The 27,500-nt window shown below is 38.1% G+C and overlaps 2 protein-coding genes and 1 long non-coding RNA gene across 9 annotated transcripts in view; all 3 read left to right on the top strand.

Annotated features, from left to right (window-relative positions):
• LOC119493186 (dematin-like) overlaps positions 1-13,158 on the top strand; it is a 30,565-nt gene extending 17,407 nt beyond the window's left edge. The window contains exons 6-18 of one of the 2 annotated variants that reach the window (XM_037778332.1): positions 1-87; positions 783-827; positions 3,989-4,190; positions 4,791-4,835; positions 5,997-6,152; positions 7,496-7,608; positions 8,382-8,487; positions 9,269-9,327; positions 9,442-9,484; positions 11,017-11,024; positions 11,122-11,178; positions 11,872-11,952; positions 12,053-13,158. The exon at positions 1-87 is cut by the window's left edge and continues 42 nt beyond it. In XM_037778332.1, the coding sequence (XP_037634260.1) occupies positions 1-87; positions 783-827; positions 3,989-4,190; positions 4,791-4,835; positions 5,997-6,152; positions 7,496-7,608; positions 8,382-8,487; positions 9,269-9,327; positions 9,442-9,484; positions 11,017-11,024; positions 11,122-11,178; positions 11,872-11,952; positions 12,053-12,166 (1,116 nt within the window). In that variant the 3' untranslated portion in view covers positions 12,167-13,158. Of the gene's footprint in view, positions 88-782; positions 828-3,988; positions 4,191-4,790; positions 4,836-5,996; positions 6,153-7,495; positions 7,609-8,381; positions 8,488-9,268; positions 9,485-11,016; positions 11,025-11,121; positions 11,179-11,871; positions 11,953-12,052 lie in introns of both variants that reach the window. The other variant, XM_037778331.1, reaches the window with a different exon arrangement.
• Positions 13,159-13,269: 111 nt separating this feature from the next.
• LOC119493187 lies at positions 13,270-15,631 on the top strand. 3 transcript variants are annotated; one of them, XR_005207923.1, is made up of 2 exons: positions 13,270-15,038; positions 15,362-15,631. It is a non-coding gene; the product is annotated as an uncharacterized LOC119493187 (long non-coding RNA). The 3 variants fall into 3 exon arrangements; XR_005207922.1 differs by having other exon boundaries at positions 13,270-15,049; XR_005207924.1 differs by having other exon boundaries at positions 14,989-15,005.
• Positions 15,632-18,074: 2,443 nt separating this feature from the next.
• si:dkey-220o5.5 (actin filament-associated protein 1) overlaps positions 18,075-27,500 on the top strand; it is a 27,201-nt gene continuing 17,775 nt past the window's right edge. For all 4 annotated transcript variants that reach the window (XM_037779095.1, XM_037779094.1, XM_037779093.1 and 1 more), the window contains exon 1: positions 18,075-18,244. In XM_037779095.1, the coding sequence (XP_037635023.1) occupies positions 18,229-18,244 (16 nt within the window). In that variant the 5' untranslated portion in view covers positions 18,075-18,228. The remainder of the gene's footprint in view (positions 18,245-27,500) is intronic.

The raw sequence follows: 27,500 nt of genomic DNA, 5'->3' as shown, positions 1-27,500 counted from the left end.
GCGTTACCGAGAGACAAAGCCATCCTGGACATCGAGAGACCAGATCTGATGATCTACCAGCAGCACTACAGCTACAGTCCTCTGGAGGTGATGATGAGGATGATGAGGATGAGGATGAGGATGATGATGAGGATGATGATGAGGATGATGATGAGGATGATGATGATGATGATGATGAGGATGATGAGGATGATGATGAGGATGATGATGAGGATGATGATGATGATGATGATGAGGATGAGGGTGATGATGATGAGGATGAGGGTGATGATGAGGATGAGGATGGTGATGGTGATGATGATGATGAGGATGATGATGATGATGATGATGAGGATGAGGGTGATGATGATGAGGATGAGGGTGATGATGAGGATGAGGATGGTGATGGTGATGGTGATGATGATGATGAGGATGATGATGATGAGGATGATGATGATGGTGATGATGAGGATGATGATGATGAGGATGATGATGAGGATGATGATGATGATGATGATGGTGGTGATGATGATGATGATGATGGTGATGATGATGATGATGGTGGTGATGATGATGATGGTGATGATGATGATGATGATGAGGATGGTGATGATGATGGTGATGGTGATGATGATGATGATGATGATGATGGTGATGATGATGATGATGATGATGATGATGATGATGATGATGAGGATGATGATGATGATGATGATGATGATGATGATGATGATGATGATACTGCTGTAGTTGTTGAGCTCATTCTGAGTGTTTTTAATCTGTTTGTGTCCTTTCCTCCTCAGAGGTCCTTGTCTCCTCGCTCCTTGTCTCCTCCTCCCTCCCCCGAGGTAAGACTCCCCCCCCTCTATAAAGCATCATATAGTTCATTTTCACTCTTTACATCCTGATGTTCATGTTTAGAGAGACATTATAATGAGCAGGTCAAAGGTCAAAGGTCAGAGGTCAAGGGAACGATACTTGTTCCCTTGTTTCTTTTCCTCTATCCTTGTTTCTTCTCCTTTGTCCTTGTATCCTATCCTCTGTTCTTGTTTCTTCTCCTCCTCTATCCTTTTTTACCTCTCACCTTCTTGTTGTTTCCTCTCCTCCATCTCCTTGTTTACTCGCCTTGTTTCCTCTCCTCCTCTATACTCATTTCCTTTCCTTGTTTCCTCTCCTCCTCTATCTTCATTTCCTCTCCTTGTTTCCTCTCCTCTTCTATCCTCGTTTCCTCTCCTTGTTTCCTCTCCTCCTCTATCCTTTTTTCCTCCCCTCCTCTATCCTTTTTTCCTCTCGTCCTCTGTCCTTGTTTCCTCTCCTCATTTTCTCTCCTACTTTATCCTTGTTTCCTCTCCTCCTCTATCCTCGTTTCCTCTCCTTGTTTCCTCTCCTCCTCTATCCTTGTTTCCTCTCCTCCTCTATCCCTTTTTCCTCTCATCCTCTCTCCTTGTTTCCTCTCCTCATTTCCTCTCCTACTTTATCCTTGATTCCTCTCATCCTCCATCCTTTTTTCCTCTCCTTTCTTCTGTCCTTGTTTCCTCTCCCCTCTTTTCCTTTCCTTTCCCTATTTCCTTTCCTTGACTCCTAGTTGATCAGAGGTTTTATTGATATTTAAACTCATCGATCACAGAGGAAGTTTTCTTCTTCACTTTTACTGAAACGTAATGGAAGTACATTTACTCAAGTACCAACTAGAGGTACTGGTACTTCACTGGAGTATTTCCATGTTATTCTACTGTATACTTTATACTCCAGTACATCTCAGAGGTTACTATAGTACTTTATACTCTACTACATCTCAGAGGTAACTATAGTACTTTATACTCTACTACATCTCAGAGGTAACTATAGTACTTTATACTCTACTACATCTCAGAGGTAACTATAGTACTTTATACTCTACTACATCTCAGAGGTAACTATAGTACTTTATACTCTACTACATCTCAGAGGTAACTATAGTACTTTATACTCTACTACATCTCAGAGGTAACTATAGTACTTTATACTCTACTACATCTCAGAGGTTACTATAGTACTTTATACTCCAGTACATCTCAGAGGTAACTATAGTACTTTATACTCTACTACATCTCAGAGGTAACTATAGTACTTTATACTCTACTACATCTCAGAGGTTACTATAGTACTTTATACTCTACTACATCTCAGAGGTAACTATAGTACTTTATACTCCAGTACATCTCAGAGGTTACTATAGTACTTTATACTCTACTACATCTCAGAGGTAACTATAGTACTTTATACTCCAGTACATCTCAGAGGTTACTATAGTACTTTATACTCTACTACATCTCAGAGGTAACTATAGTACTTTATACTCTACTACATCTCAGAGGTTACTATAGTACTTTATACTCTACTACATCTCAGAGGTTACTATAGTACTTTATACTCTACTACATCTCAGAGGTAACTATAGTACTTTATACTCTACTACATCTCAGAGGTAACTATAGTACTTTATACTCTACTACATCTCAGAGGTAACTATAGTACTTTATACTCTACTACATCTCAGAGGTAACTATAGTACTTTATACTCTACTACATCTCAGAGGTAACTATAGTACTTTATACTCTACTACATCTCAGAGGTAACTATAGTACTTTATACTCTACTACATCTCAGAGGTAACTATAGTACTTTATACTCTACTACATCTCAGAGGTAACTATAGTACTTTATACTCCACTACATCTCAGAGGTAACTATAGTACTTTATACTCTACTACACCTCAGAGGTTACTATAGTACTTTATACTCTACTACATCTCAGAGGTATCTATAGTACTTTATACTCTACTACATCTCAGAGGTTACTATAGTACTTTATACTCTACTACATCTCAGAGGTTACTATAGTACTTTATACTCTACTACATCTCAGAGGTAACTATAGTACTTTATACTCTACTACATCTCAGAGGTTACTATAGTACTTTATACTCTACTACATCTCAGAGGTTACTATAGTACTTTATACTCTACTACATCTCAGAGGTAACTATAGTACTTTATACTCTACTACATCTCAGAGGTAACTATAGTACTTTATACTCTACTACATCTCAGAGGTAACTATAGTACTTTATACTCTACTACATCTCAGAGGTAACTATAGTACTTTATACTCTACTACATCTCAGAGGTTACTATAGTACTTTATACTCTACTACATCTCAGAGGTATCTATAGTACTTTATACTCTACTACATCTCAGAGGTAACTATAGTACTTTATACTCTACTACATCTCAGAGGTAACTATAGTACTTTATACTCCAGTACATCTCAGAGGTAACTATAGTACTTTATACTCTACTACATCTCAGAGGTTACTATAGTACTTTATACTCCAGTACATCTCAGAGGTAACTATAGTACTTTATACTCTACTACATCTCAGAGGTTACTATAGTACTTTATACTCTACTACATCTCAGAGGTTACTATAGTACTTTATACTCTACTACATCTACATCTCAGAGGTAACTATAGTACTTTATACTCTACTACATCTCAGAGGTAACTATAGTACTTTATACTCTACTACATCTCAGAGGTAACTATAGTACTTTATACTCTACTACATCTCAGAGGTAACTATAGTACTTTATACTCTACTACATCTCAGAGGTAACTATAGTACTTTATACTCTACTACATCTCAGAGGTTACTATAGTACTTTATACTCTACTACATCTCAGAGGTAACTATAGTACTTTATACTCTACTGCATCTCAGAGGTAACTATAGTACTTTATACTCTACTACATCTCAGAGGTAACTATAGTACTTTATACTCTACTACATCTCAGAGGTAACTATAGTACGTTATACTCCAGTACATCTCAGAGGTAACTATAGTACTTTATACTCTACTACATCTCAGAGGTTACTATAGTACTTTATACTTTATTGTGTATCAGACCTCTTTATTGCAGCCTTCAGATTAACCCTTTCTGTGATGTTCCTGTGTGTCTGCAGAAGGAGTCCAGGGAGTGGCTGGAGAACCGTTCTCCTGGAGGTTCCTCCTCTGGTTCCACCATCCAGACCAGCAGAACTCACAGCACACACACACCACCCACACCTCCAACACCACACACACCACACACACCACACACACCACACACACCACACACACACTCCTCTGGTAACAAGAACTCCATGCAGCACTTCCACCGGCCCGGTGAGGACCCGGTCTGTCCTTTATACCTGTATTTACTAGAATGATATATATATATATATATTTATATATCATATTTTATGTCACCGTATTGTAGATATAAAAGTATATCAGTGTGTATTTTGGTATTTAGTCCACCAGAGAGCGCTGACAGGTTCATATTTACACTGTAAAACGTTGTCACTTTTCTTTATTAACCCACATTTAAAGGATCTTTATCAAACAAGTCTTTTCATGTTACTGGCTGATGTAGTTTCTCTTCCTCGTCTCCTCGTTTCCTCTCCTTGTTTCCTCTCCTACTTTATCCTTGTACTGTTACTGAAGTATTTCCTCTTCCTCGTCTCCTCGTTTCCTCTCCATGTTTCCTCTCCTACTTTATCCTTGTTTCCTCTTCCTCTCCTTGTTTCCTCTCCTACTTTATCCTTGTACTGTTACTGAAGTATTTCCTCTTCCTCGTCTCCTCGTTTCCTCTCCATGTTTCCTCTCCTACTTTATCCTTGTTTCCTCTCCCTCTCCTTGTTTCCTCTCCTACTTTATCCTTGTACTGTTACTGATGTATTTCCTCTTCATCTTCCCTTCTTCTTCTTTTTCTCTTTCTGTCAGAAAATGGCTCCAACATCTATAAGAAGCCTCCCATCTATAAACAAGGTGTGTTCCACTCACATTAAACACATCGAGAACATTATGGGATGTTTATGATTGGTCCAGGTTTTAGTAAAAACTCAGGGTTACCATGGAAACGGAGTGAAGGGATTGGAAGAAACTTTAGATTTTGGCTGCAAAATACATGAAAATATAAATGAATGGTCTTCATTTGTTTTATTTTGGTAAATGACTCAAACAGGATAATGACCTTTGAGCTGTTCATATCAGGGAAGTCCATTATTCTTTACATATTACTCTCTGAGATGTACTGGAGTATAAAGTATACAGTAGAATAACATGGAAATACTCCAGTGAAGTACCAGTACCTCTGATCTTTACTTGAGTAAATGTACTTCCATTACGTTTCAATAAAGTGAAGAAGAAAACTTCCTCTGTGATCGATGAGTTTAAATATCAATAAAACCTCTGATCATCTAAGATCAATCAAGGAAAGGAAACAAGGAAAGGAAAGGAAAAGAGGGGAGAGGAAATAAGGAGAGAGGAAAGGAGAGGAATCAAGGATAGAGGAGAAGAAACAAGGATAGAGGAGGAGGGGAAACAAGGAGAGGAAACAAGGAGAGAGGAGGAGAGGAAACAGGTATAGAGGAGGAGAGGAAACGAGGAGAGGAATCAAGGATAGAGGATTGGAAACAAGGACAAAGGAGATGACAGGAAACAAGGATAGAGGATTACAGGAAACAAGGAGAGGAAATACGGATAGAGGAGGAAAGGAAACAAGGAGAGGAAACAAGGAGCAGAGGAGAGGTAAAAAAGGATAGAGGAGGAGAGGAAACAAGGACAGAGGAGAGGAAACAAGGACAAAGGAGAGGATGGGACACAAGGAGAGGAAACAAGGATAGAGAAGGAGAGGAAACAAGAAAAAGAGGAGAGGTAAAAAGGATAGAGGAGGAGAGGGAACAAGGGCAGAAGATAGAAAGCAAGGACAAAAGAGAGGAAACAAGGATAGAGGAGAGGTAAAAAAGGATAAAGTCAGAATAGATGAATGTCGGTCAGGTAGACATGATTCACTGCATTTAATCAGCTTTACGTGTGTGTGTGTGTGTGTGTGTGTGTGTGTTATACGTGTGTCCGTGTCCTGTGTGTGTGTGTGTCCTGTGTGTGTGTGTGTGTGTGTGTGTGTGTGTGTCCCGTGTGTGTGTCCAGAGGGTTGTGTGTCCTCTGCGCTGCCTCAGGGGAAACACATCGAGGATCTGATCATCGAGTCCTCAAAGTTTCCAGCCGCTCATCCTCCAGATCCCAACCTGCCCTCCAAGATTGAGACGGACTACTGGCCCTGCCCCCCCTCCCTGGCTGTGATTGGTACGACCCGGACCGACACACCCACACACACACACACACACACACACACACACACACACACGGAAACACACTTCGTGCTGCCTTCAGGGTGTATTACAAAAATGAGATTGTCACATTTTCATCAGAGGATCCTGTTCAGCTGTTAATCTGTTAATCACAATATTCACCTCTCCTCTTGATTCCTTTCCTCTCCTCGTTTCCTTTCCTCTCCTCTTGTTTCTTTTACTCTCCTCTTGATTCCTTTCCTCTCCTCTTGATTCCTTTCCTCTCCTCTTGTTTCCTTTCCTCTCCTCTTGATTCCTTTCCTCTCCTATTGTTTCCTTTCCTCTCCTCTTGATTCCTTTCCTCTCCTCTTGTTTCCTTTCCTCTCCTCTTGATTCCTTTCCTCTATTCTTGTTTCCTTTCCTTTCCTTTCCCTTTTCCTTTCCTATCCTTGGTTCCTCACCTTTTCTTTCCTTTTTCATTTCTTTATCTCCTCTCCCGTCTTTTAATTTCCTCTCCTTGTTTCCTTTACCTCTCCTCTTGTTTCCCGTCCTTTTCTCTCATTTCCTTTCTTTCCTCTCTCCTATTTACTTTTCCTTTCCTTTCCTTTCTTTTCCTCACCTCCTCGCCTCTCTTTTTATTTTATTTTTGTTTACTTTCCTTTCTCTCCTCTTATCCTCTCTCCTTGTTTATTATCCTCTGCCTGTTTCCTCTCCTTGTTTCCTCTCACCCATCCTTGTTTCCTCTCCTTGTCTCCTCTCCTCTTTAACCGTGTCACCTATCTTCTCCTCTCCTTGTTTCCCCTCCTCTCCTCTCTCTCCTTGTCTCCTCCTCTCCTCTCCTTTCCTCTCCTCTCCTCTCCTCTCCTCTCCTCTCCTCTCCTCTCTCCTTGTCTCGTCTCCTCTCCTCCCCTCTCCTTGTCTCCTCTCCTTGTTTCCTCTCCTCTCTCCCCTTATCTCCTTTCCTCCCCTCTCCTTGTTTCCTCTCCTTGTCTCCTCTCCTCTCCTCTCCTCTCCTCTCTCCTTGTCTCTTCTATTCTCTCTCCTTGTCTCCTCTCCTCTCCTCTCCTTGTCTCCTCTCCCCTTGTCTCCTCTCCTCTCTCCTTGTCTCCTCTCCTCTCTCTCTTTGTCTCCTCTCCTCTCCTCTCCTCTCCTCTCCTCTCTCCTTTTCTCCTCCCCTCTATCTCCTTGTTTCCTCTCCTTGTCTCCTCTCCTCTCCTCTTTCTCCCCTTGTCTCCTACCCTGTCCTTGTCTCCTCTCCTCTCCTCTCTTCTCCTTGTCTCCTCCCCTGTCCTTGTCTCCTCTCCTCTCCTCTCCTCTCCTCTCCTTGTCTCCTCTCCTTGTCTCCTCTCGTCCCTCTAGAGAAGGAGTGGAGGAAGAAGGATCAGAGGGATGAAGATGAGGAGGAGGAGGATGGAGAGCTGGATGATGAGCTGTGGGGACTCAGAGCGCTTCAGAAACAAGAACTCAACAAGGTGAAGCAGAAGAGACCTGGAAGAGACTGTAGAGGACCAGATCTGGACCACGGGGCCCGGTAGAGGACCAGATCTGGTCCACCGGGGCCGGTAGAGGACCAGATCAGATTATAACCTCTGTCTCTCTCTCTTTCTGTCTCTGTGTCTCTGTGTCTCTCTGTCTCTCTCTGTCTCTCTGTCTCTGTCTGTGTGTGTCTCTCTGTCTCTCTGTCTCTCTGTCTCTATCTCTCTGTCTCTCTGTCTCTGTGTCTCTCTGTCTCTGTCTGTGTGTGTCTCTCTGTCTCTCTGTCTCTCTGTCTCTGTGTCTCTCTGTCTCTGTCTCTCTGTCTCTCTGTCTCTGTGTCTCTCTGTCTCTGTCTCTCTGTCTCTCTGTCTCTGTCTGTGTGTGTCTCTCTGTCTCTCTGTCTCTCTGTCTCTGTCCCTCTGTGTCTCTCTGTCTCTGTCTCTCTGTGTCTCTCTGTCTCTCTCTCTCTGTGTCTCTCTGTGTCTCTGTGTCTCTCTGTCTCTCTCTCTCTGTGTCTCTCTGTGTCTCTGTGTCTCTGTGTCTCTCTGTCTCTGTCTCTCTGTGTCTCTCTGTCTCTGTCCCTCTGTGTCTCTCTGTCTCTGTCTCTCTGTGTCTCTCTGTCTCTCTCTCTCTGTGTCTCTCTGTGTCTCTGTGTCTCTCTCTGTCTCTGTGTCTCTGTGTCTCTCTGTCTCTCTGTGTCTCTCTCTGTCTCTGTGTCTCTCTGTCTCTCTGTGTCTCTCTCTGTCTCTGTGTCTCTGTGTCTCCTCAGATTCAGTCTAATCTGGGTAAAATCATCCTGAAGGAGGAGTTGGAGAAATCTGCAGCTCCTCTGAGGAGGAAGACTCGCTCGCTACCGGACCGCAGCCAACACGCCGGTATATTACTTACTATATTACTGACATCAACATGAGATCACTTAAAGGCAGGGTTGACGATGTTCTCCAGTAGATATCTGAGGGGGGGGTTGCCTTGGAAGGAGCCCCGAGGGGATGGGGGGTGGGGGGTGTTTAGACGGAGCTCCTGAGGCGATGCTACTTTCACATTATGCTAGCTTTCCAACATCGTCCACCCTACCTTTAAGTATCAAAAGTAATAGAACTCATCAGGCAGAATGGCCCCTGTCATTGTTGTGATGTACAAACATGTGAGCAGTACTTCTTTATAGTGTCGGGTATATATATATATATATATATATATATATATATATCATATTTATAATCTGGTTTGTATGTTTTGGTTGTAAAATCTTAATCTGAAAAGTAACTAGTAACTAAATTAAGTGCATTTAGCCAAGTACTGTACTTAAATACAATTTTGAGGTACTTGTACTTTACTTGAGTATTTCTGTTTTATGCTTCTTTATACTTGTGCTCCACCTAGTGGTCAGGACCACTACAGATATTTTATATTTAATATCACAGTAATATTTAATATCACAGTAGCATCTGAACACAGTGATTTATCTGTTCAGGTAAACGTTATTAATAAATCTGTGAACAGCTTCTTTAAGAGATATAAATTCATTTAATAAGTAGTACAATAGATCAATATATAATTATATAATTTATTTAAAAGTGAGGAAGACGATAAACTCTGATGAGGAGAGTTATGAATATTCTTCTGTTTAATTATTCTCTTTGTCCTCGTCCTCTTCAGGATCCAACGCCTCCAGGTCCGTGTATTTCCCAGCATCCTCTAGGAGCGGCCTGTCCAGGGTGAGTCCTGCTGGACACAAACAGCCAATCACAGCAGAGTTTACTGAAGACGGTGATGATGATGATGATGATGATGATGATGATGATAATGAAGGTGTTTCTGTTGGTTTTCAGCTGCAGTCAGCAGAGTTCAGCTCCTCAGAGAAAACTCCTGCAGGTACCGAGACTCACATCACATCAGTCACATATTGTACACTTTATTTGTATTTTTATTATTATTATTATTATTATTATTATTATTAATAATAATAATTAATCTTTATCAGGTGTTCAGTTTAGCTAAAAGATAAAAAAGTTGAAGCTTAATATAATTCTGATTTTAATACTTGAGTGGTTCCCAAACTTTTGGCTCATGAGCCCTTGAAATAAAGTAAAATCTACTTTCATAGAACTATTTATTAATAATTTGTTTAATCTCATTGTTCTGTGATCAAATTTTATTGGTTTTAAAAATATGTATTTGAAATTATTAACAAAAGAATTACATAATTCAGAACAAAACATTAATTGAAAAAACAAAATATAAAGTAAAATAAAATAAATAAAAAATACAATTATATATGTACTACTACAACTATTACTACCATTATTATTATTATTATTATTATTATTATAAATAATAATAATAATAATAAATACCCTCCAAAAATACATAAATAAATGAATAAAATATAAATCATAAAAATATTACTAATACTAACATTATTTATACTATATTTATTATTATGAACAACAATAATAACAATAATTATAATAATAATAATAATATTATACATAGCCCCAAAAATATAAATAAAAAAATAAAAAAATAAACTAATAAAATAAAATAACTAAAGGTGACTCCCAGATCTCCCTGTATTACACCAGGGTATAATAATAAATACCCTCCGAAAATACATAAATAAATGAATAAAATAAAAATAATAACATTTGTATTACTATTACTAATACTAACATTATTATTGTTATTATTAATATTATTACAAACAACAACAACAATAATAATGATAATAATAATAGACACACCCCCAAAAATATAAATAAAAAATATTTTAAAAAAAACATAATTAATGCCAATACACTAGGGGATAATAACAAATACCCATCAAAAATACATAAAGAAATTAATAAAATAAAAATAATAAAATATTACTTATATTAACATTATTTATATTATATTTATTATCATGAACAACAACAATAATAATAATAATAATAATAATAATAATAACAATATTATACATAGCTCCAAAAATATCAATACAAATATAGATAAATAAATTAATAAAATAGAATAACTAAAGGTGACTCCCAGATCTCCATGTTTAACACTAGAGGATGTGTTATGATCCAGTTAAATTACATAAAGTCTTGGAAAGAGACCTGAGAACAGCTGAGAGAATGAAACAGAAAATAAAAGCAGCATCAGAAACTGACTACGTCCTCCTCTTATAGACCGTCTATGATGTGAGTCGATAATAAAATCTACTAGTAGGTATAGCAGGGCCCTTCTGACCCACATCTATGAGTCTGATCACCACTGTTAATGCCCATTTAATGACCTGATAACAGCCTAATCAGCGGCCATACTCATGTTTAAATACATATTTATCATATTTAACATCTCCTGCTGAACTCTGTGAGGTTAAATAACATTTAACACTAAATTCTCTCTCTCTCTTCCTGCAGATCTTCAGGTACAGTCTGATTCATTCATCTTCAAATATCTTCTAATCATGAACACGTGTCTGTAATAATAATAATATATTATATATATGATATGTAATGTGTCAGAATGGAGACTCCAGGATGGACAGAGGGAACTCTCTCCCCAGCATGTTGGATCACAAGGTAACAGGACGAGATCACGTAGTCGAGCAGCAGCTGTAGGAAAGATCACAAATACTAAACTCACATAATGTCAAAAATATAATGTAATATATTATATTATATATTATATATAATATAATGTAATATATAATATAATATAATAATATAAATTATATAATATATTAAGTATAATACATATAATAATATTAAATATTATATATAATATCTTATATTATATGTAATATATAATATATTACATATAATATATAATAATATTATATATAATATTATATATTATATTGTATTATATTATATATATTATATGTAATATATATAATATTATGTATATTATATTATACATAATATATAATTTTATATGTAATATATATATAATATATTATATTATATACAATATAATATAATATATCATATAATATATTATATTATATACAATATATTATATATAATATAATATATAATATAATATATTATATTATATACAATATATTATATATGATATATAATATATTATATTATATTATGTATAATATAAAAATGTTAACTGTGAGGATCGTACACATGTAAGAGCAGAGGCAGATAGATATGTATGTATGTACATGCTTAAAGAATATGCTCAAAGAAAAACAGCCCTATTGATCTGGTGATTGATTGATTAATTGATTGATTGATTGATTGATTGATGTCTGTCTGTAGATCTGTCCCTATGAGGTTCTGGTGGTGACCCACAGAGGACGGAGCAAACTGCCCCCCGGTGTGGACAGAACCAGGCTGGAGGTAAAACCGTCGGCTTGTTGTTGGTTTAAACCGCAGAGTGTTCTCAGCTCGCCGCCTCCCTCTGACACTACTTCCTGTCTCTCTGTCTCTCGTCCTGCAGCGCCACCTCTCTCAGGAGGAGTTCTTCAGTGTCTTCGGGATGTCCATCGAGGAGTTCGACGGCCTGTCTCTCTGGAAGAGGAACAACCTGAAGAAGAAGGTCTGTCTCTTCTGACGCCAACGTCCCCCTGCTGACCCTGAAGGCACCACGGACTCATTATTATATCAGCACCGCCATCATCATCATCATCATCATCATCACAGCCAGACGCTCAGCGAGACGTCTCGTTTGATTCACAGTGAAGGTTTGAGTGGTTTTAGATTCCTGCTGCACACGTCAACAACAATCCTCCTGCTGTAGAGCACAACGTCTGCTTCATAAGATTCACTTTCTACACGTCTGTGGGGAACTTCTTAATGAAGCCCTGAAGCTGCAGACTGAAGCTGCAGACTGAAGCTCTGAAGCTACAAACTGAAGCTCTGAAGCTACAGACTGAAGCTCTAAAGCTACAGACTGAAGCTCTGAAGCTGCAGACTGAAGCTCTGAAGCTACAGACTGAAGCTCTGAAGCTGCAGACTGAAGCTCTGAAGCTACAGACTGAAGCTCTGAAGCTACAGACTGAAGCTCTGAAGCTGCAGTAAATATTGTAATATTCCAGCTTCAGTCGGGCTGTAAAACAAACATTCCTGCTGACTCTGAGTCAGTTTCAACACAGATCTGAAGCTGACTGTAGGAATAAACCTGTCAGCGTTCCTATTGGCTTAGCCAGCTATGATGTCATAATGACAGCACCTCTTTCCCAGCACCTAAAAAGCAAAAACAAGGAGACGGTTTGATCACAGTCTGATGTTTAACATCGTTTAACAGTTTATAAAAGAGACACAAGAAGACTTTCATTCATTTCTTTATAACTTTTGCTCCAGACCCTTTAATCATCCAGCCGTCTCCTCCTCCTGCAGTCGTCTTCAGCGGCGTAGGGGTCGGCTAATCTGGTCCCGTTGGTTCATGTTAACTTTCTCCACTCCCACTGGTGATCCTGGAGAGTGAGTGACGGCACATGTTGAGAGAAACTAGGATTTTATTCAGACATTGTTAAAAAAAACAAGACAACAATAGTTGCTAGTCAGCGTTAGCTAACGTGTTCAGAGAATTATTCTGCCTCCACTTAACACGCTAAACACGTCACCATGGTTACTAACACGTCACCATGCTTACTAACACGTCACCATGGTTACTAACACGTCACCATGCTTACTAACACGTCACCATGGTTACTAACACGTCACCATGCTTACTAACACGTCACCATGGTTACTAACACGTCACCATGCTTACTAACACGTCACCATGGTTACTGACAGAGAAGAAGGCTATAAATGATCTAAAGTTGGTCCAGCCTCCAGAGAAAGATTTAATAATGACAAAACACTCAAATAAAGATTAAATCAAACTTCGTATCAGGGCGGAGCAGTCAGCGCTCAGCTCTGATTGGCTGTGACCAAACTGTCCCTTCCTTGTTGTTCCTTTAGTAAAACAGCTCTATCCACTGCCCTGTTATATCTGAGCACACGCAGCGTAGAAGAACAGTAATAACCTTCAAACCAGCGACCTCCGGAGCAGCGACCCGGAGCAGCGACCCGGAGTGACTCCGTCTCTGGCTCCGGTTTGTCCCGTCAGCAGGTCGTTTAGATATTTAGTGTTGCTTAGTGACCAAATGATGTGCAGCTATTTTATAACAACACATAGAGAAGTGGCATGTTTGTTATTAAAATCAAAATGAAAATGTAAAAAAAGAAAAGTGAATTATATCAAAACATGAATGTTGAGAGAAGAGAAGAAGAGAAGAGGACACATTTTACTGGACTTTTTCTGATGTCTCCAAAGCGAAGGAGGACAGAGGCATGATGGGAAATCACTGGAGAACATCTTTAACTCAAAATGAACTGAACATCTTCGTCATTAACACACATAGTTATAATATATCTAGAAAGTATTAATATCCATCAGCATCATATCTGATAACTTCTTCAGCACTTTTAACATATTCAAAGCAACACAGGCGTCGAGTTAACGGACATTTAAAGGTCTTTTATCTTTTAATAAATCTGTTTAATACAACGACTGTAAACAGATGAGACGGTTGTTGGGCTCATCACATCCTCCATGAAGAGGAGATCATGTATTTAGTTTGTAGATGGTTCATGCAGTATAAATATAATAATAGTAATATTAACAGCTGGAAGTTTATTGTGAATATTATTCAGAGTCAGACAGTCTGCTCTCAGGTTGTTTACAGTCGTCATGTTTCTGTATTAATGTGATTTATTGAATGTAAAATGCACCTTTAAATCTCAGCAGCTCAGACCTGTGAGGCGTTTAAGGACAGCTCCGTAGAGGCCGTCAGAAGGAATTCACTCAAATGCTGCAAACGCCAAAATCACCGCCGCATCACACACCGCCACGTCTGCCTCGCCACCACAAGCTTCCTGTGTCTGTTGAAAAAATAAAAGACTGAGAAACACGAAGATGTGTGAGCTGGAGCGAGCCGGCCGGCGAACATCGGTCACTTTACGTTGATGACTTCCTTTCTTTCTTTCTTTCTTTCTTTCTTTCTTTACTTCTTTACTTCCTGAGGAATGATTCTGAGAGGATTCACGCTTTGTTCTGATTGGTTGAGTGTAGTTACAAACAGGAAGTGGGTTGCTGTGACTGACACCATGATGACACAAAGATTGTTCCATCTTTCTTTCTTTTTGTACATTTGAAAGTGTTTTTTCTTTCTTTCTTTTTTTATTGAGTTATTTTAACACGCAGGGCGACTTCGTGGACGCAGGTCACCGCCAACGAGTCAAACAATTTAACGGCTGCATGCGTGATGTCATGATGATGATGTCATATTTATAATAGATTTATATAATGACACTGGCAGGTAGAAGGTTCCCGTCCCAGAGGCACGACAGGCTTTACTCTGGATTTGAACCGAAGCTTTTTTGGACTCAGAGGTCAGACTGAGGTCAGATTAAGGTCAGACTAAGGTCAGACTGAGGTCATACTGAGGTCAGAGGTCAGACCAAAGAGTTTAGAAGCAAAGAGATGAAACTGGTGGGTTTTTTTTTTACAACAACCGCCATTTTGGACTGAAAACGCTTATTATATTTATAATATTTGTATTGTTCAACACAGGACATTTCAGTAGAGACATTAAATATGACAATAAAATATAAATCATTTAGTTGTACGTCTCTTTGTAGGCGGACGTTTTACTGGCGTCTGGTCGTCACTTTCAGTCCAAAATGGCGGAGGCGTAGCTCTGCTGCTGGGAGCTGATGTTACAACGGAACGCCCAATTAGCGGTCAGAGAGGTCAGAGGTCATACTGAGGTCAGAGTGAGGTCAGAGGTCAGACGGATGTTAAAGGTCATATTGAGGTCAGACTGAGGTCAGACTAAGGTCAGAGGTCGTTGGCGGTGACCGACCTGTCGGAAGCCGCCCTGCTGCTGTACATACTGAACCACTGAATGACGATATAACTCTTGTTGTTGTTGTTGTTTTCATATCTGGATGCAGTTGCTGTAACAGATGAATGGTGATGTGAATGATAACAAGGAGTTACAATAAAGAGCGTTTCTATTTGTTTTGAGGAGTCAACATTTCTCTACTCTGTTTTTACCTGATCATAAACAAACAAACAGGACGTAATAGTGCATTATTGGAGTGCTGTAGTGAGTGTTAGTGGCAGCAGGACGGTGGATTAGTGGGAAAATAGTAAAAATGATTCACAGTATAAAAATAACAAAAAAGAAAAAACAATCAGGTTAAACAAATGGACCAAATTTGAAATGTCTAAATATTCTAATAGTTTTTGCCAATTTATATATTTTTTTTGTTTTAAGATTTAAATCGTAGTGAAATATGTTTTAAAATCAGTATATTTAAAAGTATAAAAGGAGGGTATTCTTTTAAGCTGTATCATTTTATCGATATAAGATTTTGCTAAGATTTGAATCTAATTAATTATATAATTTCATCTGTGAATTGTTAACAGTGAGTAATATCTCAGTCTTTGATAACATTATATCTTTTTAATTTTTATTTTAGATGTTCTTCTGTAAATTAAAATGAAAAGAAGCAGCATGAAAACAATCTACAAACACATGTTTAATAGTTTCCCCTCATAGATACTCCTCTGTTCCCATCTGCAGTACCAGTGTTCGTCCAGCAGAGGTCGGTGGTGGCGCTGCAGGCAGAAAACAAGCACAGTGTTCCCGTTAGAGGGAGAGTAGAAGGAGACAGCAGAGCGGGAGCTAACGGTAGCTACAGTTAGCTAAAAGCAGAAAGAGTAGAACGTATAAACTCAACATAAACGTTACTTTAAAGGTTCTTCTGAACGAAATCCGCGTTAAAATGAGTTAAATGGAGTAACTGGTCGAAGTTCTGGAGAGGATTTAAGGATTTGTAAAGATCTGAAAAGTACCGATAATTTAAATAATGAGTGAAATCTACACGATATCTTCCTCTAAACACCCTGAAAGAGAAATACTCAAGTAAAACACAAGTAAACATTATTAACAATGATCCAATAACAAACAATAATGGGGCATTCTGCTGATGAGTACTTTTACTTTTGATACTTTAAGTACATTTTGCTGCTAATGCTTTAATACATTTACTTATGTTACATTTTGAATGCAGGGTTTCTACACGGTGGTATTACTACTTAAGTAAAAGAAAAGAATACTTCCTCCACCTAGAGTTTTCAATATCTAAGAATCTAGAGAATATAGATCTGTTGTATATAAACTGAGAAAACAAAGTTGTTAAACTTGTGTTTGTTGGATTATTTCAGTGTATTCTCATAAGCCTGCAATGACTGCCCTCCACCGTCAGGCCCGTTGGCGCTGGTGTCTCCAACACAGACTATGGAACCTGAACATGTGGGGGAATGTCATGTTCAGTGATGAGTCCAGGTTCTGTCTGTTAAAGTTGGACGGCAGGGTGAAAGTATGGAGACGACGTGGAGAACGCTATGCTGATTGTTGAACCGATGGAGTAACAGCTTTTGGTGGGGGCAGTGTCATGGTGTTGGGGGGGCGGCATCTCCCTCACTGGCAAAACAAGGCTTGTCATCATTGAAGGCCATCTCAATGCAGGGAGATATCAGGATGAGATTCTGCAGCCAGTGGCGATCCCATATCTCCACAATCTGGGACCTAACTTCATCCTCCAAGATGACAACGCCCCCCCCACAGAGCCAGGGTTATCACAGACTACCTCCACAATGTGGGAGTAGAGAGAATGGAACGGCCTGCCAAGAGGCCAGACCTCAACCCAATTCAACACTTGTGGGATCAGCTTGGGCGTGCTGTACGTGTTAGAGTGACCGACACGACCACGCTGGCTGACCTGCAACCAATCCTGGTTGAGGAATGGAACGCCATCCCACTGCAACGTGTGACCAGGTTGGTGACCAGCATGAGGAGGAGGTGCCAGGCTGTTGTGGCTGCGTATGGATCTTCCACCTCTACTGAGGCTCCTGACGGTGGATTAAATGAATAAAGTGTAAAATAGCCAATATGTCTTGTTTGTTCCTTGTTACTGATAGAGAGTTCAATCATCCAATCCACCAAACAACTCAAAACAAGAGTCAACACCAACAGGAGAATACACTGTTTACCATTGACGGAGCATTTTGGCAAATTTTTCTTGGGCGCTCCCCACATCATCAGCTGTGCTGCTCATCCCACAAATGCATGATCCTTACAAGTGTGACATCATTGTGAAGGTAAATAAACAGGCTTTCCAACCATGTAAAATACAATGACCATTAGCATTGATACAACAGAGAAATAATCCACCAAACACAGGTTTCAAAACTTTTTTTTCCCAGTTTATATATTGTGTAAAATATAATTGACATGGTACCAGCCGTCTGTCAGTCAGCAGCTACAGTATAAACATGCAGTAATGTTCCTGGTTTGGTAGATAATGAGGATAATGAAAGAGCTGGTCCGTCCTCTGTCTCCTCCCTCATGATGTCACAGAGAGGACGGACTGAGGACTGAGTACTGAGACCAGAACGACAGAGAGGGTTCACTGAGGAGGAGGTCTGGTCTGCCTCTGGTTCTGGTTCTGGTCCTGGTCCTGGTCCTGGTCCTGGTTCTGGTTTCATAATCTGGACTCCTGAGCAGAGAGATGAGACTGAAGATCAGCAGCTACTGAGACCACAGACAGACAGACATGGACAAACAGAAAGGTACCGTCTTCACTTTATTACACTTAGTACAGGAATACAGGAACATCATCATGATAACATGAGAGACATTTCACCTGACAAACTCAGACATGTATGTCACGTGAAATAAATGTCACATGTGGCATTTTAACATGTGAATGTGACATTTATTTAAGGGGAGACACAACATAGAGTAAATAATATTTTAACTAATAGATGAATCTTCCCCAGTTGATTACTGACATTGAGACAATTATTTTTGTGTTACAAAATTTTCTGAAATGTTATGTTTAGATATGTAAATGAGGTATTATCTAATGGTAACTGTTTTAGGAGAAATCTAAAGACACAAATAGAAAAAGTAGTAAAATAAATGTTTTCTTTCCACTAGTCCATGGGTCTTTGGATTTTTTGAAACGCACTATATAAGACCAATTTATTATTATTATTATTATTGTTATTATTATTATTATCAGTCTGAAAGAAGACGTGTCATGGAAGCAAAACAGACACATTTTCCCTTTTATTTATTCATGTATTTATTTGTATTCATTTTTTAAATTAATTTATTTATTTTTGCATTCATTTTCTATTTATTTATTTATATTCACATTTATTTTTTATTTATGTTATATTTATTTTTGAATGTATGTATTTATTTTTTTATTTATTTATGCACGATTTTCTCTTTGCAGTTTTACCCCTTATTTATTCCTCCAAACTTATTTATTTCCGTATTCTTTTCTTTTTACATTTCTTTATGCATTTCTGCCTCATTATGCAAATGAGGGGGCTGTAAATAAATAAATAAATAAAAAATAAAGGCAAAAATAAATAAATGAATTTAAAAATTAATAAAAATAAATACATGAATAAATAAAAGGGAAAATTAAACAGAAGAGTAAATAAATAAGTGAATTGATACAAAGGTAAATAAATAAAGAAGCAAATTAAAACAGAAATATTAATTTATGTCAAATTTGATCAATTAATTACCTTTATTTGAATATTATTTTGCTACATTTAATGACACATTTATTTACTTATCGAGTAATTTATTTATTTATTTATTTAGGAAGGTTCCGTCCTCCTTATTTAATACATGGTTTTGTAACACACTATAATGTACTTGTAAAAACATATAAGGAATTTTTTTTTTATATTATTATATATTTTATATTATGGACATATTTTATATTTTATATTATATTACAACTCCGGTTAACTATATTATCATCTGTTTATACAGATTATATGTGTTAAATAAAACAAATGAATAAACACATTTATCTGCTATAAAATCTACATTACAGTGTGTTATAAAGCATTTGTTAATATACTGTTTATAAATGATAAATTGTCTATAATAACCTGTCAGAGTGATGACAGAATATGTAAATCAGTCTTTATCACACTGGTGGTCCGTTAACTATAGCAGCTCAACAATCGGAAATACCCGTCTGTCCTCCTCCTTCATCATCATCATCATCATCATCATCATCATCACTTCCTCCTCCTCCTCTTCCTCAGGGGACTGAGCTAATAGACTGTTTAGACTCAGACTCACAGTTTAGCGTCGTCCTCCCGTTACAAACACTCTGACTGACGACTGGAGTCATGTTTAGTTTTATAACTTCATGTGTTAACCGTTAGGAAGTTTGGTCTTTATCAGTAATAACAACATTAACAGCCTGTTTTTATTCACATTTCAATAACATTTGTGCTACATTTGAATTAAAGGGGACATATCGTGCTCATTTCCAGGTTCATACTTGTATTTTGGGTTTCTACTAGAACATGTTTACCTGCTTTAATGTTCAAAAAACACATTATTTTTATCATCCTGTCCTTCTCAATGTACCTGTAATCACTCTCTGTCTGAAACGCTCTGTTTTAGCGCCTGTCTCTTTAAGAAGCCCAGCTGCTCTGATTGGCTAGTGAGAAAAATATGGTGCACCTTTGCAAAGGTAGTCGTCAAGCTGTGGGCGGTATATTCTAATGAGCCTGCATGTCATAGGACAACCTGCCTCCAACAAAATCTCCTTCCTGTACAACTAAACTGCATTCTCAGTTACGTTTTGAGGGAAATATATTTTCTCCTGGATTATGGTCACTGTTTTAAACAGTTTTAAACACGTGGTTAACGTTGTAAATTGAAATAAAACAAAACAATGCAACATAATTGCTTGTTGAATCACAACCCAGTCACAAAGAACTGACTGGTTGTCTTATTTCACAGTTTGAAGGTTGGTAGGAACTCCAGATCCCTAAATGATGTGTCCCCTTTAAGATGTTGCCTATTGTCCTCATAGCTGAGAGCATCAGATGATCAGACAGCTTCATTAAACTGAGTCCTCCCTGTCCTCTTTAGTAACAGTCCAGCTGAACCCAACAGAGCTGTTTTTGTTTCATCCTAACCTGTAACACCAAAAGAATGCAGTTAGCTAATAGCTAATGATATGCCAACTGCTGGTTTCTGGTTTTAGAGACTCTCTGACTCTCTGACTGCAGCCAACCAGCAGCTCAGAAACATCCAGTAAATGTTTTTCTATTTTTACCAACCAGAGGATGAAAGAGAAAGCTGCTCCGCACCCGACCAACAACACACGCTGACTCTTCATCTAAACCTTTCAGCTTCAGACAGATACAGGATCAGCTTCAGAAGACTGTGTTTTCTGTGGATTATCATGTAGTAGCATGATTTATCATCTCCTAACCTGGTCACATAAACCATCAGACTGGACTGATGGAGGGAAGAGAGGAACTGACCTCTTTTCATTTGGGTGAACTGAACCTTTAGAAACTCAAACTGCAGGAACATGATACATATTTTTATTCACATTTAGAATTAAATACTTTTTGTAAATCTGTTTTCTTGGCAGAGTCATCTTGAACAAACATAGTTTATTAAGTCTGGCCCTCACTAACAGATGTTTGAGGTCTTACCAGATGTGTAAAATGAGAGAGAGTCCACACATAACGACATGTTCTGTTAAATTTAACAGTTGTCTTCCTATAGTGTGTTGAGAGAAACATCACAACAACACACACTAACAGATTCATTCATCAACAACAAGAGTCCCGACTAAAATCATCAGAGATCTCACTGAAAATCTCTGGCGATCAAACGAGACTTTAGTGTAAACAAACATGGCGGACGACGGGCAGGAAGAATTATGATGTTAGTTTTTGAGTGGGTGGGTCAGAAAACACAGAACTTTCACCAGGAGACGTCTGTTCATGTCCCGTAAGAAACCAGAAGTCAAAGTTGATTTATTTGTCACGTAACTTCCGTACTTAAGTGACAGCACTTCTGGTGTTATTTAAACCCAAACCGTCTTCTTTTCCTAAACCTAACTAAGTAGTTTTGTTGCCTAAACCTAACAAAGTTGATCTTTTCCTTCCCCTAGCTAAGTAGTTATTTTGAAAAGACTGGACCAGAAACATGCGTCACATGTTGCTGGACATTCGTTGGAAAAAGCACGAAAAGTATGTTGTTGAAAGTCGAGCTGTGCATCACGAAAAAAAGGAAATTTGTGTCTATATACACAAATCAAATACATTGACGGCGGTGGTTGTTCTTCCTTCTTCAGTCAGCTTGGTTCTCTATTGGCTGTCCTTCATCATAAAAACACTCTTAACATACCTCACACCACAGGAACATCTGGAAAGATCATCTTTAGATCCATCAAACAATCAGAGCTCTGCTGATGATCATCAGGAGGAATCAGACCCAGAACCAGTTTGATTCTTGTGTAGTCTGGACCCGACATTAGGTTGTTTGTTTGTTAGTTAATTCGTTAGAAATTTGTCTTTGACTTCACCTCACAGCATGACTTGAAAACAAGACAAGACAATGAACTGAAGACAGAGATTAAGACCAATCAGCATCACTTTTAAAGCCTTTAATACAGAGCTTTATGTCTCCATGTCTGTAGTGAGATAGATATGAGACGGCTGTGGAGGCTGTTTGTAGAGATGTTCTAGTTTCTGGTTACTGTTGATGTTTAGTTGTTGTCTGTTTTTACCAGAATGAGATTATCTGTCATTCATTCACACGGACGGAGGATGTTATTCAGTCTGTGTGAGTGTGTGTGTGTGTGTGTGTGTGTGTGTGTGTGTGTGTGTGTGTGTGTTCTGCAGCATCAAAGCCAGAGACAGGAAGTGATGTTGATGGTCAGATAAGCAGCGTTCAGTAACACAAACTCTTTATTTCTCAGTCCAGCAGCATTTTCTCTGTTGTGAAGCCTTCTGCTGGTGTCCAGGGTCTGTCTGGTGTCGTTGTTGTTGTTGTTGATGATGATGATGATGATGATGATGAAGAAGACGTCGTGGGTGTGCTGTGGGTGTGTGAGGTATGTGCAGCTCCGTGTTTAAAACAGCAGCAGGCTGATAAGCAGATCTGTGGGGTCCTTAAAATCAGCAGCTCTGAGTTAATCAGAACCGCTTAACCTCGTTCTCCTCCCACCGGGTCTCTGGTTCTCTGAGTGAATGGACTCAGTCTGTCTCTCTGAATGGACTCTCACACAATCACCGTCTGTTCCCTCCACATTCTCCACATGTCCAACTCCTTCTGAGGACAATTCACACCGTTCTGACTAAGACCCGTTCTGAGATCCATTCTGACTGAGACCCGTTCTGACTGAGATCCGTTCCGACTGAGATCCGTTCTGACTGAGATCCGTTCTGACTGAGATCCGTTCTGACTGAGACCCGTTCTGACTGAGACCCGTTCTGACTGAGATCCGTTCTGACTGAGATCTGTTCTGACTGAGATCCGTTCTGACTGAGATCCGTTCTGACTGAGACCCGTTCTGACTGAGATCCGTTCTGACTAAGATCCGTTCTGACTGAGATCTGTTCTGACTGAGATCCGTTCTGACTGAGACCCGTTCTGACTGAGACCCGTTCTGACTGAGATCCGTTCTGAGATCCGTTCTGACTGAGATCCGTTCTGACTGAGATCTGTTCTGACTGAGACCCGTTCTGACTGAGATCCGTTCTGACTGAGATCCGTTCTGACTGAGATCTGTTCTGACTGAGATCCGTTCTGACTGAGATCCGTTCTGACTGAGATCTGTTCTGACTGAGATCTGTTCTGACTGAGACCCGTTCTGACTGAGACCCGTTCTGACTGAGACCATTCTCCGGATCATTCACTACAGTCTGGTTTCAAACAGCTCATGTTCTCTGTGGTTCCAGCTGGGTCTGACTCCTGTCAGTCATATCATACAATACAATACATAAAAAAATGTATAGGAGGTTCTAGCGATAAGTGGTGAGGTTATGCAGGTCTTTCAGGTGGTTCTAGTCATGCTGTAGGATGTTCTAGTGGTCATTAAGGAGGCTCTAGGGGTCTTTCAGGTGGTTCTAGTCATGCTGTAGGAGGTTCTGGGGATCCTTTATGTGGTTCTAGAAGTCTTTAACAAGATTCTAATGGTCATTGAGGAGGTACTACAGGTAGTTTGGATGGTTCTTGTGGTCAGCGAAGAGGTTCCAGGGCTCTTGTAGGTGGTTTTTGATGTGTTCTAGGAGGTTCAAGTGGGTCCTTCTGGGTCCTTTTGGTGGTTCTATTAGTCACTAAGAAGACTGTGAAGAAGATTCCTGTCCGTGTGGTTCCAGGTCCTTCAGATGGTTCTGGTGGTCCTTTAGGAGGTTGATTTGATCATTAAGAAGGTTCTACAGGTTCTATGGGTGGTACTGGAGGTGTAAACAGATAAAACAGTGATGTAGAATCTGCTGTAAATGATCCTGTTACACAGTTATCCTCCTCTACAGATCACTTCCTGTTTCTCACTTATTGTACAGAGACCTTCAGCTTTAGATGATGTAACACACACACACACACACACACACACACACACAGTGGTCTTTATTCAGTGTTAAACATTAGCAGCAGCTTATCAGTGTGAATCCGTCTCCTCAGTGAACATGTGAAGGTCAGAACATCAGAGTATCTGTGATGGGAACCATTACCTGAACAGGTGAAGTCAGATCAGAGATTCATTCACTCATTAACAGAAGAAATCACCTGAACTGAAACAGCAGCTTCTGTTTCACCTTTCAACGCCTTAACCATAGTTATAGCTTTAGTTTTTAGCCTGAGCAGGAGAGGAAGCTAAAAGCTTTTAAAGAGGGCGACATTAATCATAATAACATGATGAATCGGCGTTTTAAAGGACATTAATCATAATAACATGATGAATCAGCGTTTTAAAGGACATTAATCATAATAACATGATGAATCGGCGTTTTAAAGGACATTAATCATAATAACATGATGAATCTGTGTTTTAAAGGACATTAATCATAATAACATGATGAATCAGTGTTTTAAAGGACATTAATCATAATAACATGATGAATCTGTGTTTTAAAGGACATTAATCATAATAACATGATGAATCGGCGTTTTAAAGGACATTAATCATAATAACATGATGAATCTGTGTTTTAAAGGACATTAATCATAATAACATGATGAATCGGCGTTTTAAAGGACATTAATCATAATAACATGATGAATCGGCGTTTTAAAGGACATTAATCATAATAACATGATGAATCGGTGTTTTAAAGGACATTAATCATAATAACATGATGAATCGGCGTTTTAAAGGACATTAATCATAATAACATGATGAATCGGTGTTTTAAAAGACATTAATCATAATAACATGATGAATCAGTGTTTTAAAGGACATTAATCATAATAACATGATGAATCTGTGTTTTAAAGGACATTAATCATAATAACATGATGAATCAGTGTTTTAAAGGACATTAATCATAATAACATGATGAATCAGTGTTTTAAAGGACATTAATAATAATAACATGATGAATCAGTGTTTTAAAGGACATTAATCATAATAACATGATGAATCGGTGTTTTAAAAGACATTAATCATAATAACATGATGAATCAGTGTTTTAAAGGACATTAATCATAATAACATGATGAATCGGCGTTTTAAAGGACATTAATCATAATAACATGATGAATCGGCGTTTTAAAGGACATTAATCATAATAACATGATGAATCGGTGTTTTAAAGGACATTAATCATAATAACATGATGAATCGGCGTTTTAAAGGACATTAATCATAATAACATGATGAATCGGTGTTTTAAAAGACATTAATCATAATAACATGATGAATCAGTGTTTTAAAGGACATTAATCATAATAACATGATGAATCGGTGTTTTAAAAGACATTAATCATAATAACATGATGAATCAGTGTTTTAAAGGACATTAATCATAATAACATGATGAATCAGTGTTTTAAAGGACATTAATCATAATAACATGATGAATCAGTGTTTTAAAAGACATTAATCATAATAACATGATGAATCAGTGTTTTAAAGGACATTAATCATAATAACATGATGAATCAGTGTTTTAAAGGACATTAATCATAATAACATGATGAATCTGTGTTTTAAAGGACATTAATCATAATAACATGATGAATCTGTGTTTTAAAGGACATTAATCATAATAACATGATGAATCGGTGTTTTAAAGGACATTAATCATAATAACATGATGAATCGGCGTTTTAAAGGACATTAATCATAATAACATGATGAATCAGTGTTTTAAAGGACATTAATCATAATAACATGATGAATCAGTGTTTTAAAGGACATTAATCATAATAACATGATGAATCTGTGTTTTAAAGGACATTAATCATAATAACATGATGAATCAGTGTTTTAAAGGACATTAATCATAATAACATGATGAATCTGTGTTTTAAAGGACATTAATCATAATAACATGATGAATCTGTGTTTTAAAGGACATTAATCATAATAACATGATGAATCGGTGTTTTAAAGGACATTAATCATAATAACATGATGAATCGGCGTTTTAAAGGACATTAATCATAATAACATGATGAATCGGCGTTTTAAAGGACATTAATCATAATAACATGATGAATCAGTGTTTTAAAAGACATTAATCATAATAACATGATGAATCAGTGTTTTAAAGGACATTAATCATAATAACATGATGAATCTGTGTTTTAAAGGACATTAATAATAATAACATGATGAATCTGTGTTTTAAAAGACATTAATCATAATAACATGATGAATCAGTGTTTTAAAGGACATTAATAATAATAACATGATGAATCTGTGTTTTAAAAGACATTAATCATAATAACATGATGAATCGGTGTTTTAAAGGACATTAATCATAATAACATGATGAATCTGTGTTTTAAAGGACATTAATCATAATAACATGATGAATCGGTGTTTTAAAGGACATTAATCATAATAACATGATGAATCGGTGTTTTAAAAGACATTAATCATAATAACATGATGAATCGGCGTCCTCCCGTATCGGAGGAGAATCTAGTGTTTTTATGTGTAGTGGATGATAATGAAGTGAGAGGCGGCTCTCTGAGCTCTTTACTCTTCTGAAGCTGAAACACAAAGTCAGTATTCACAGAGAGAAACAACGGATTCATTCATCTCATGAACACACAGACCGACTTCATCACACTTTTCATGTTTTATCAACCTGCTGACGACTAAAGTTTCCGTCTGTTGACTCATGAAAACAGAGTTGGAGGACTCCAGACCGGTCTCTAGACCACTTTGTGAACGTCTCGGTCTCAGACAACGAGGACTCTGGATTTTATTTCAAGACCACGACTGCAGGGATATCACTAAACAGTCTGTGCATTGTCTGATGTATTTATTAACATCACACTGGGACTGGATGTAAAACGTCCTGCTTCACAAGCAGACAGTAACTTCTAATGACTCAATTCTAATTGATCTTTTTTGAGTCGACTCTTATCAGCTCATTAAAGGAGCTCTATGTAAGAATCAGAAACGTCTTGTTAACATGACGCCTGTGGACGTTGAGTCAACGACAGTCAGCGTCCTGTTGCTCACGCTACCGACACACACGAGACTGAACTGTTGTTAACGTTAGCAACATTAGCAGCTAACAGCACAATATCACTCTATCTTTCAGCTGCTTGGCAGTAATGTTAGCTGACCAGACCAAGGTCTCTCCATGAATCAATGCTGATCCTAGTGTTTTGGTCTCCTGGACCGGAGTCGATAACGTTACTCTCTCCAGAGTTAACCTCCGTCACTCCACTCAGCAGCTGGAAACAAGACACTGGAAACCTCTGTTGGTCTGGAGGAGCCTCCTCTGAACATTCACTGATCCTCTCAGAGTTGAACTAACTCTCTTCTGCTCCACTGCAACACTAGTTTTCCTC

Source organism: Sebastes umbrosus, chromosome 8 (assembly GCF_015220745.1).
Source record: "Sebastes umbrosus isolate fSebUmb1 chromosome 8, fSebUmb1.pri, whole genome shotgun sequence".
Classification (NCBI taxonomy): Eukaryota; Metazoa; Chordata; class Actinopteri; order Perciformes; family Sebastidae; genus Sebastes; species Sebastes umbrosus.
Note: the sequence above shows the minus strand (reverse complement) of the source record. Positions and strands in the feature narration are given on the sequence as shown.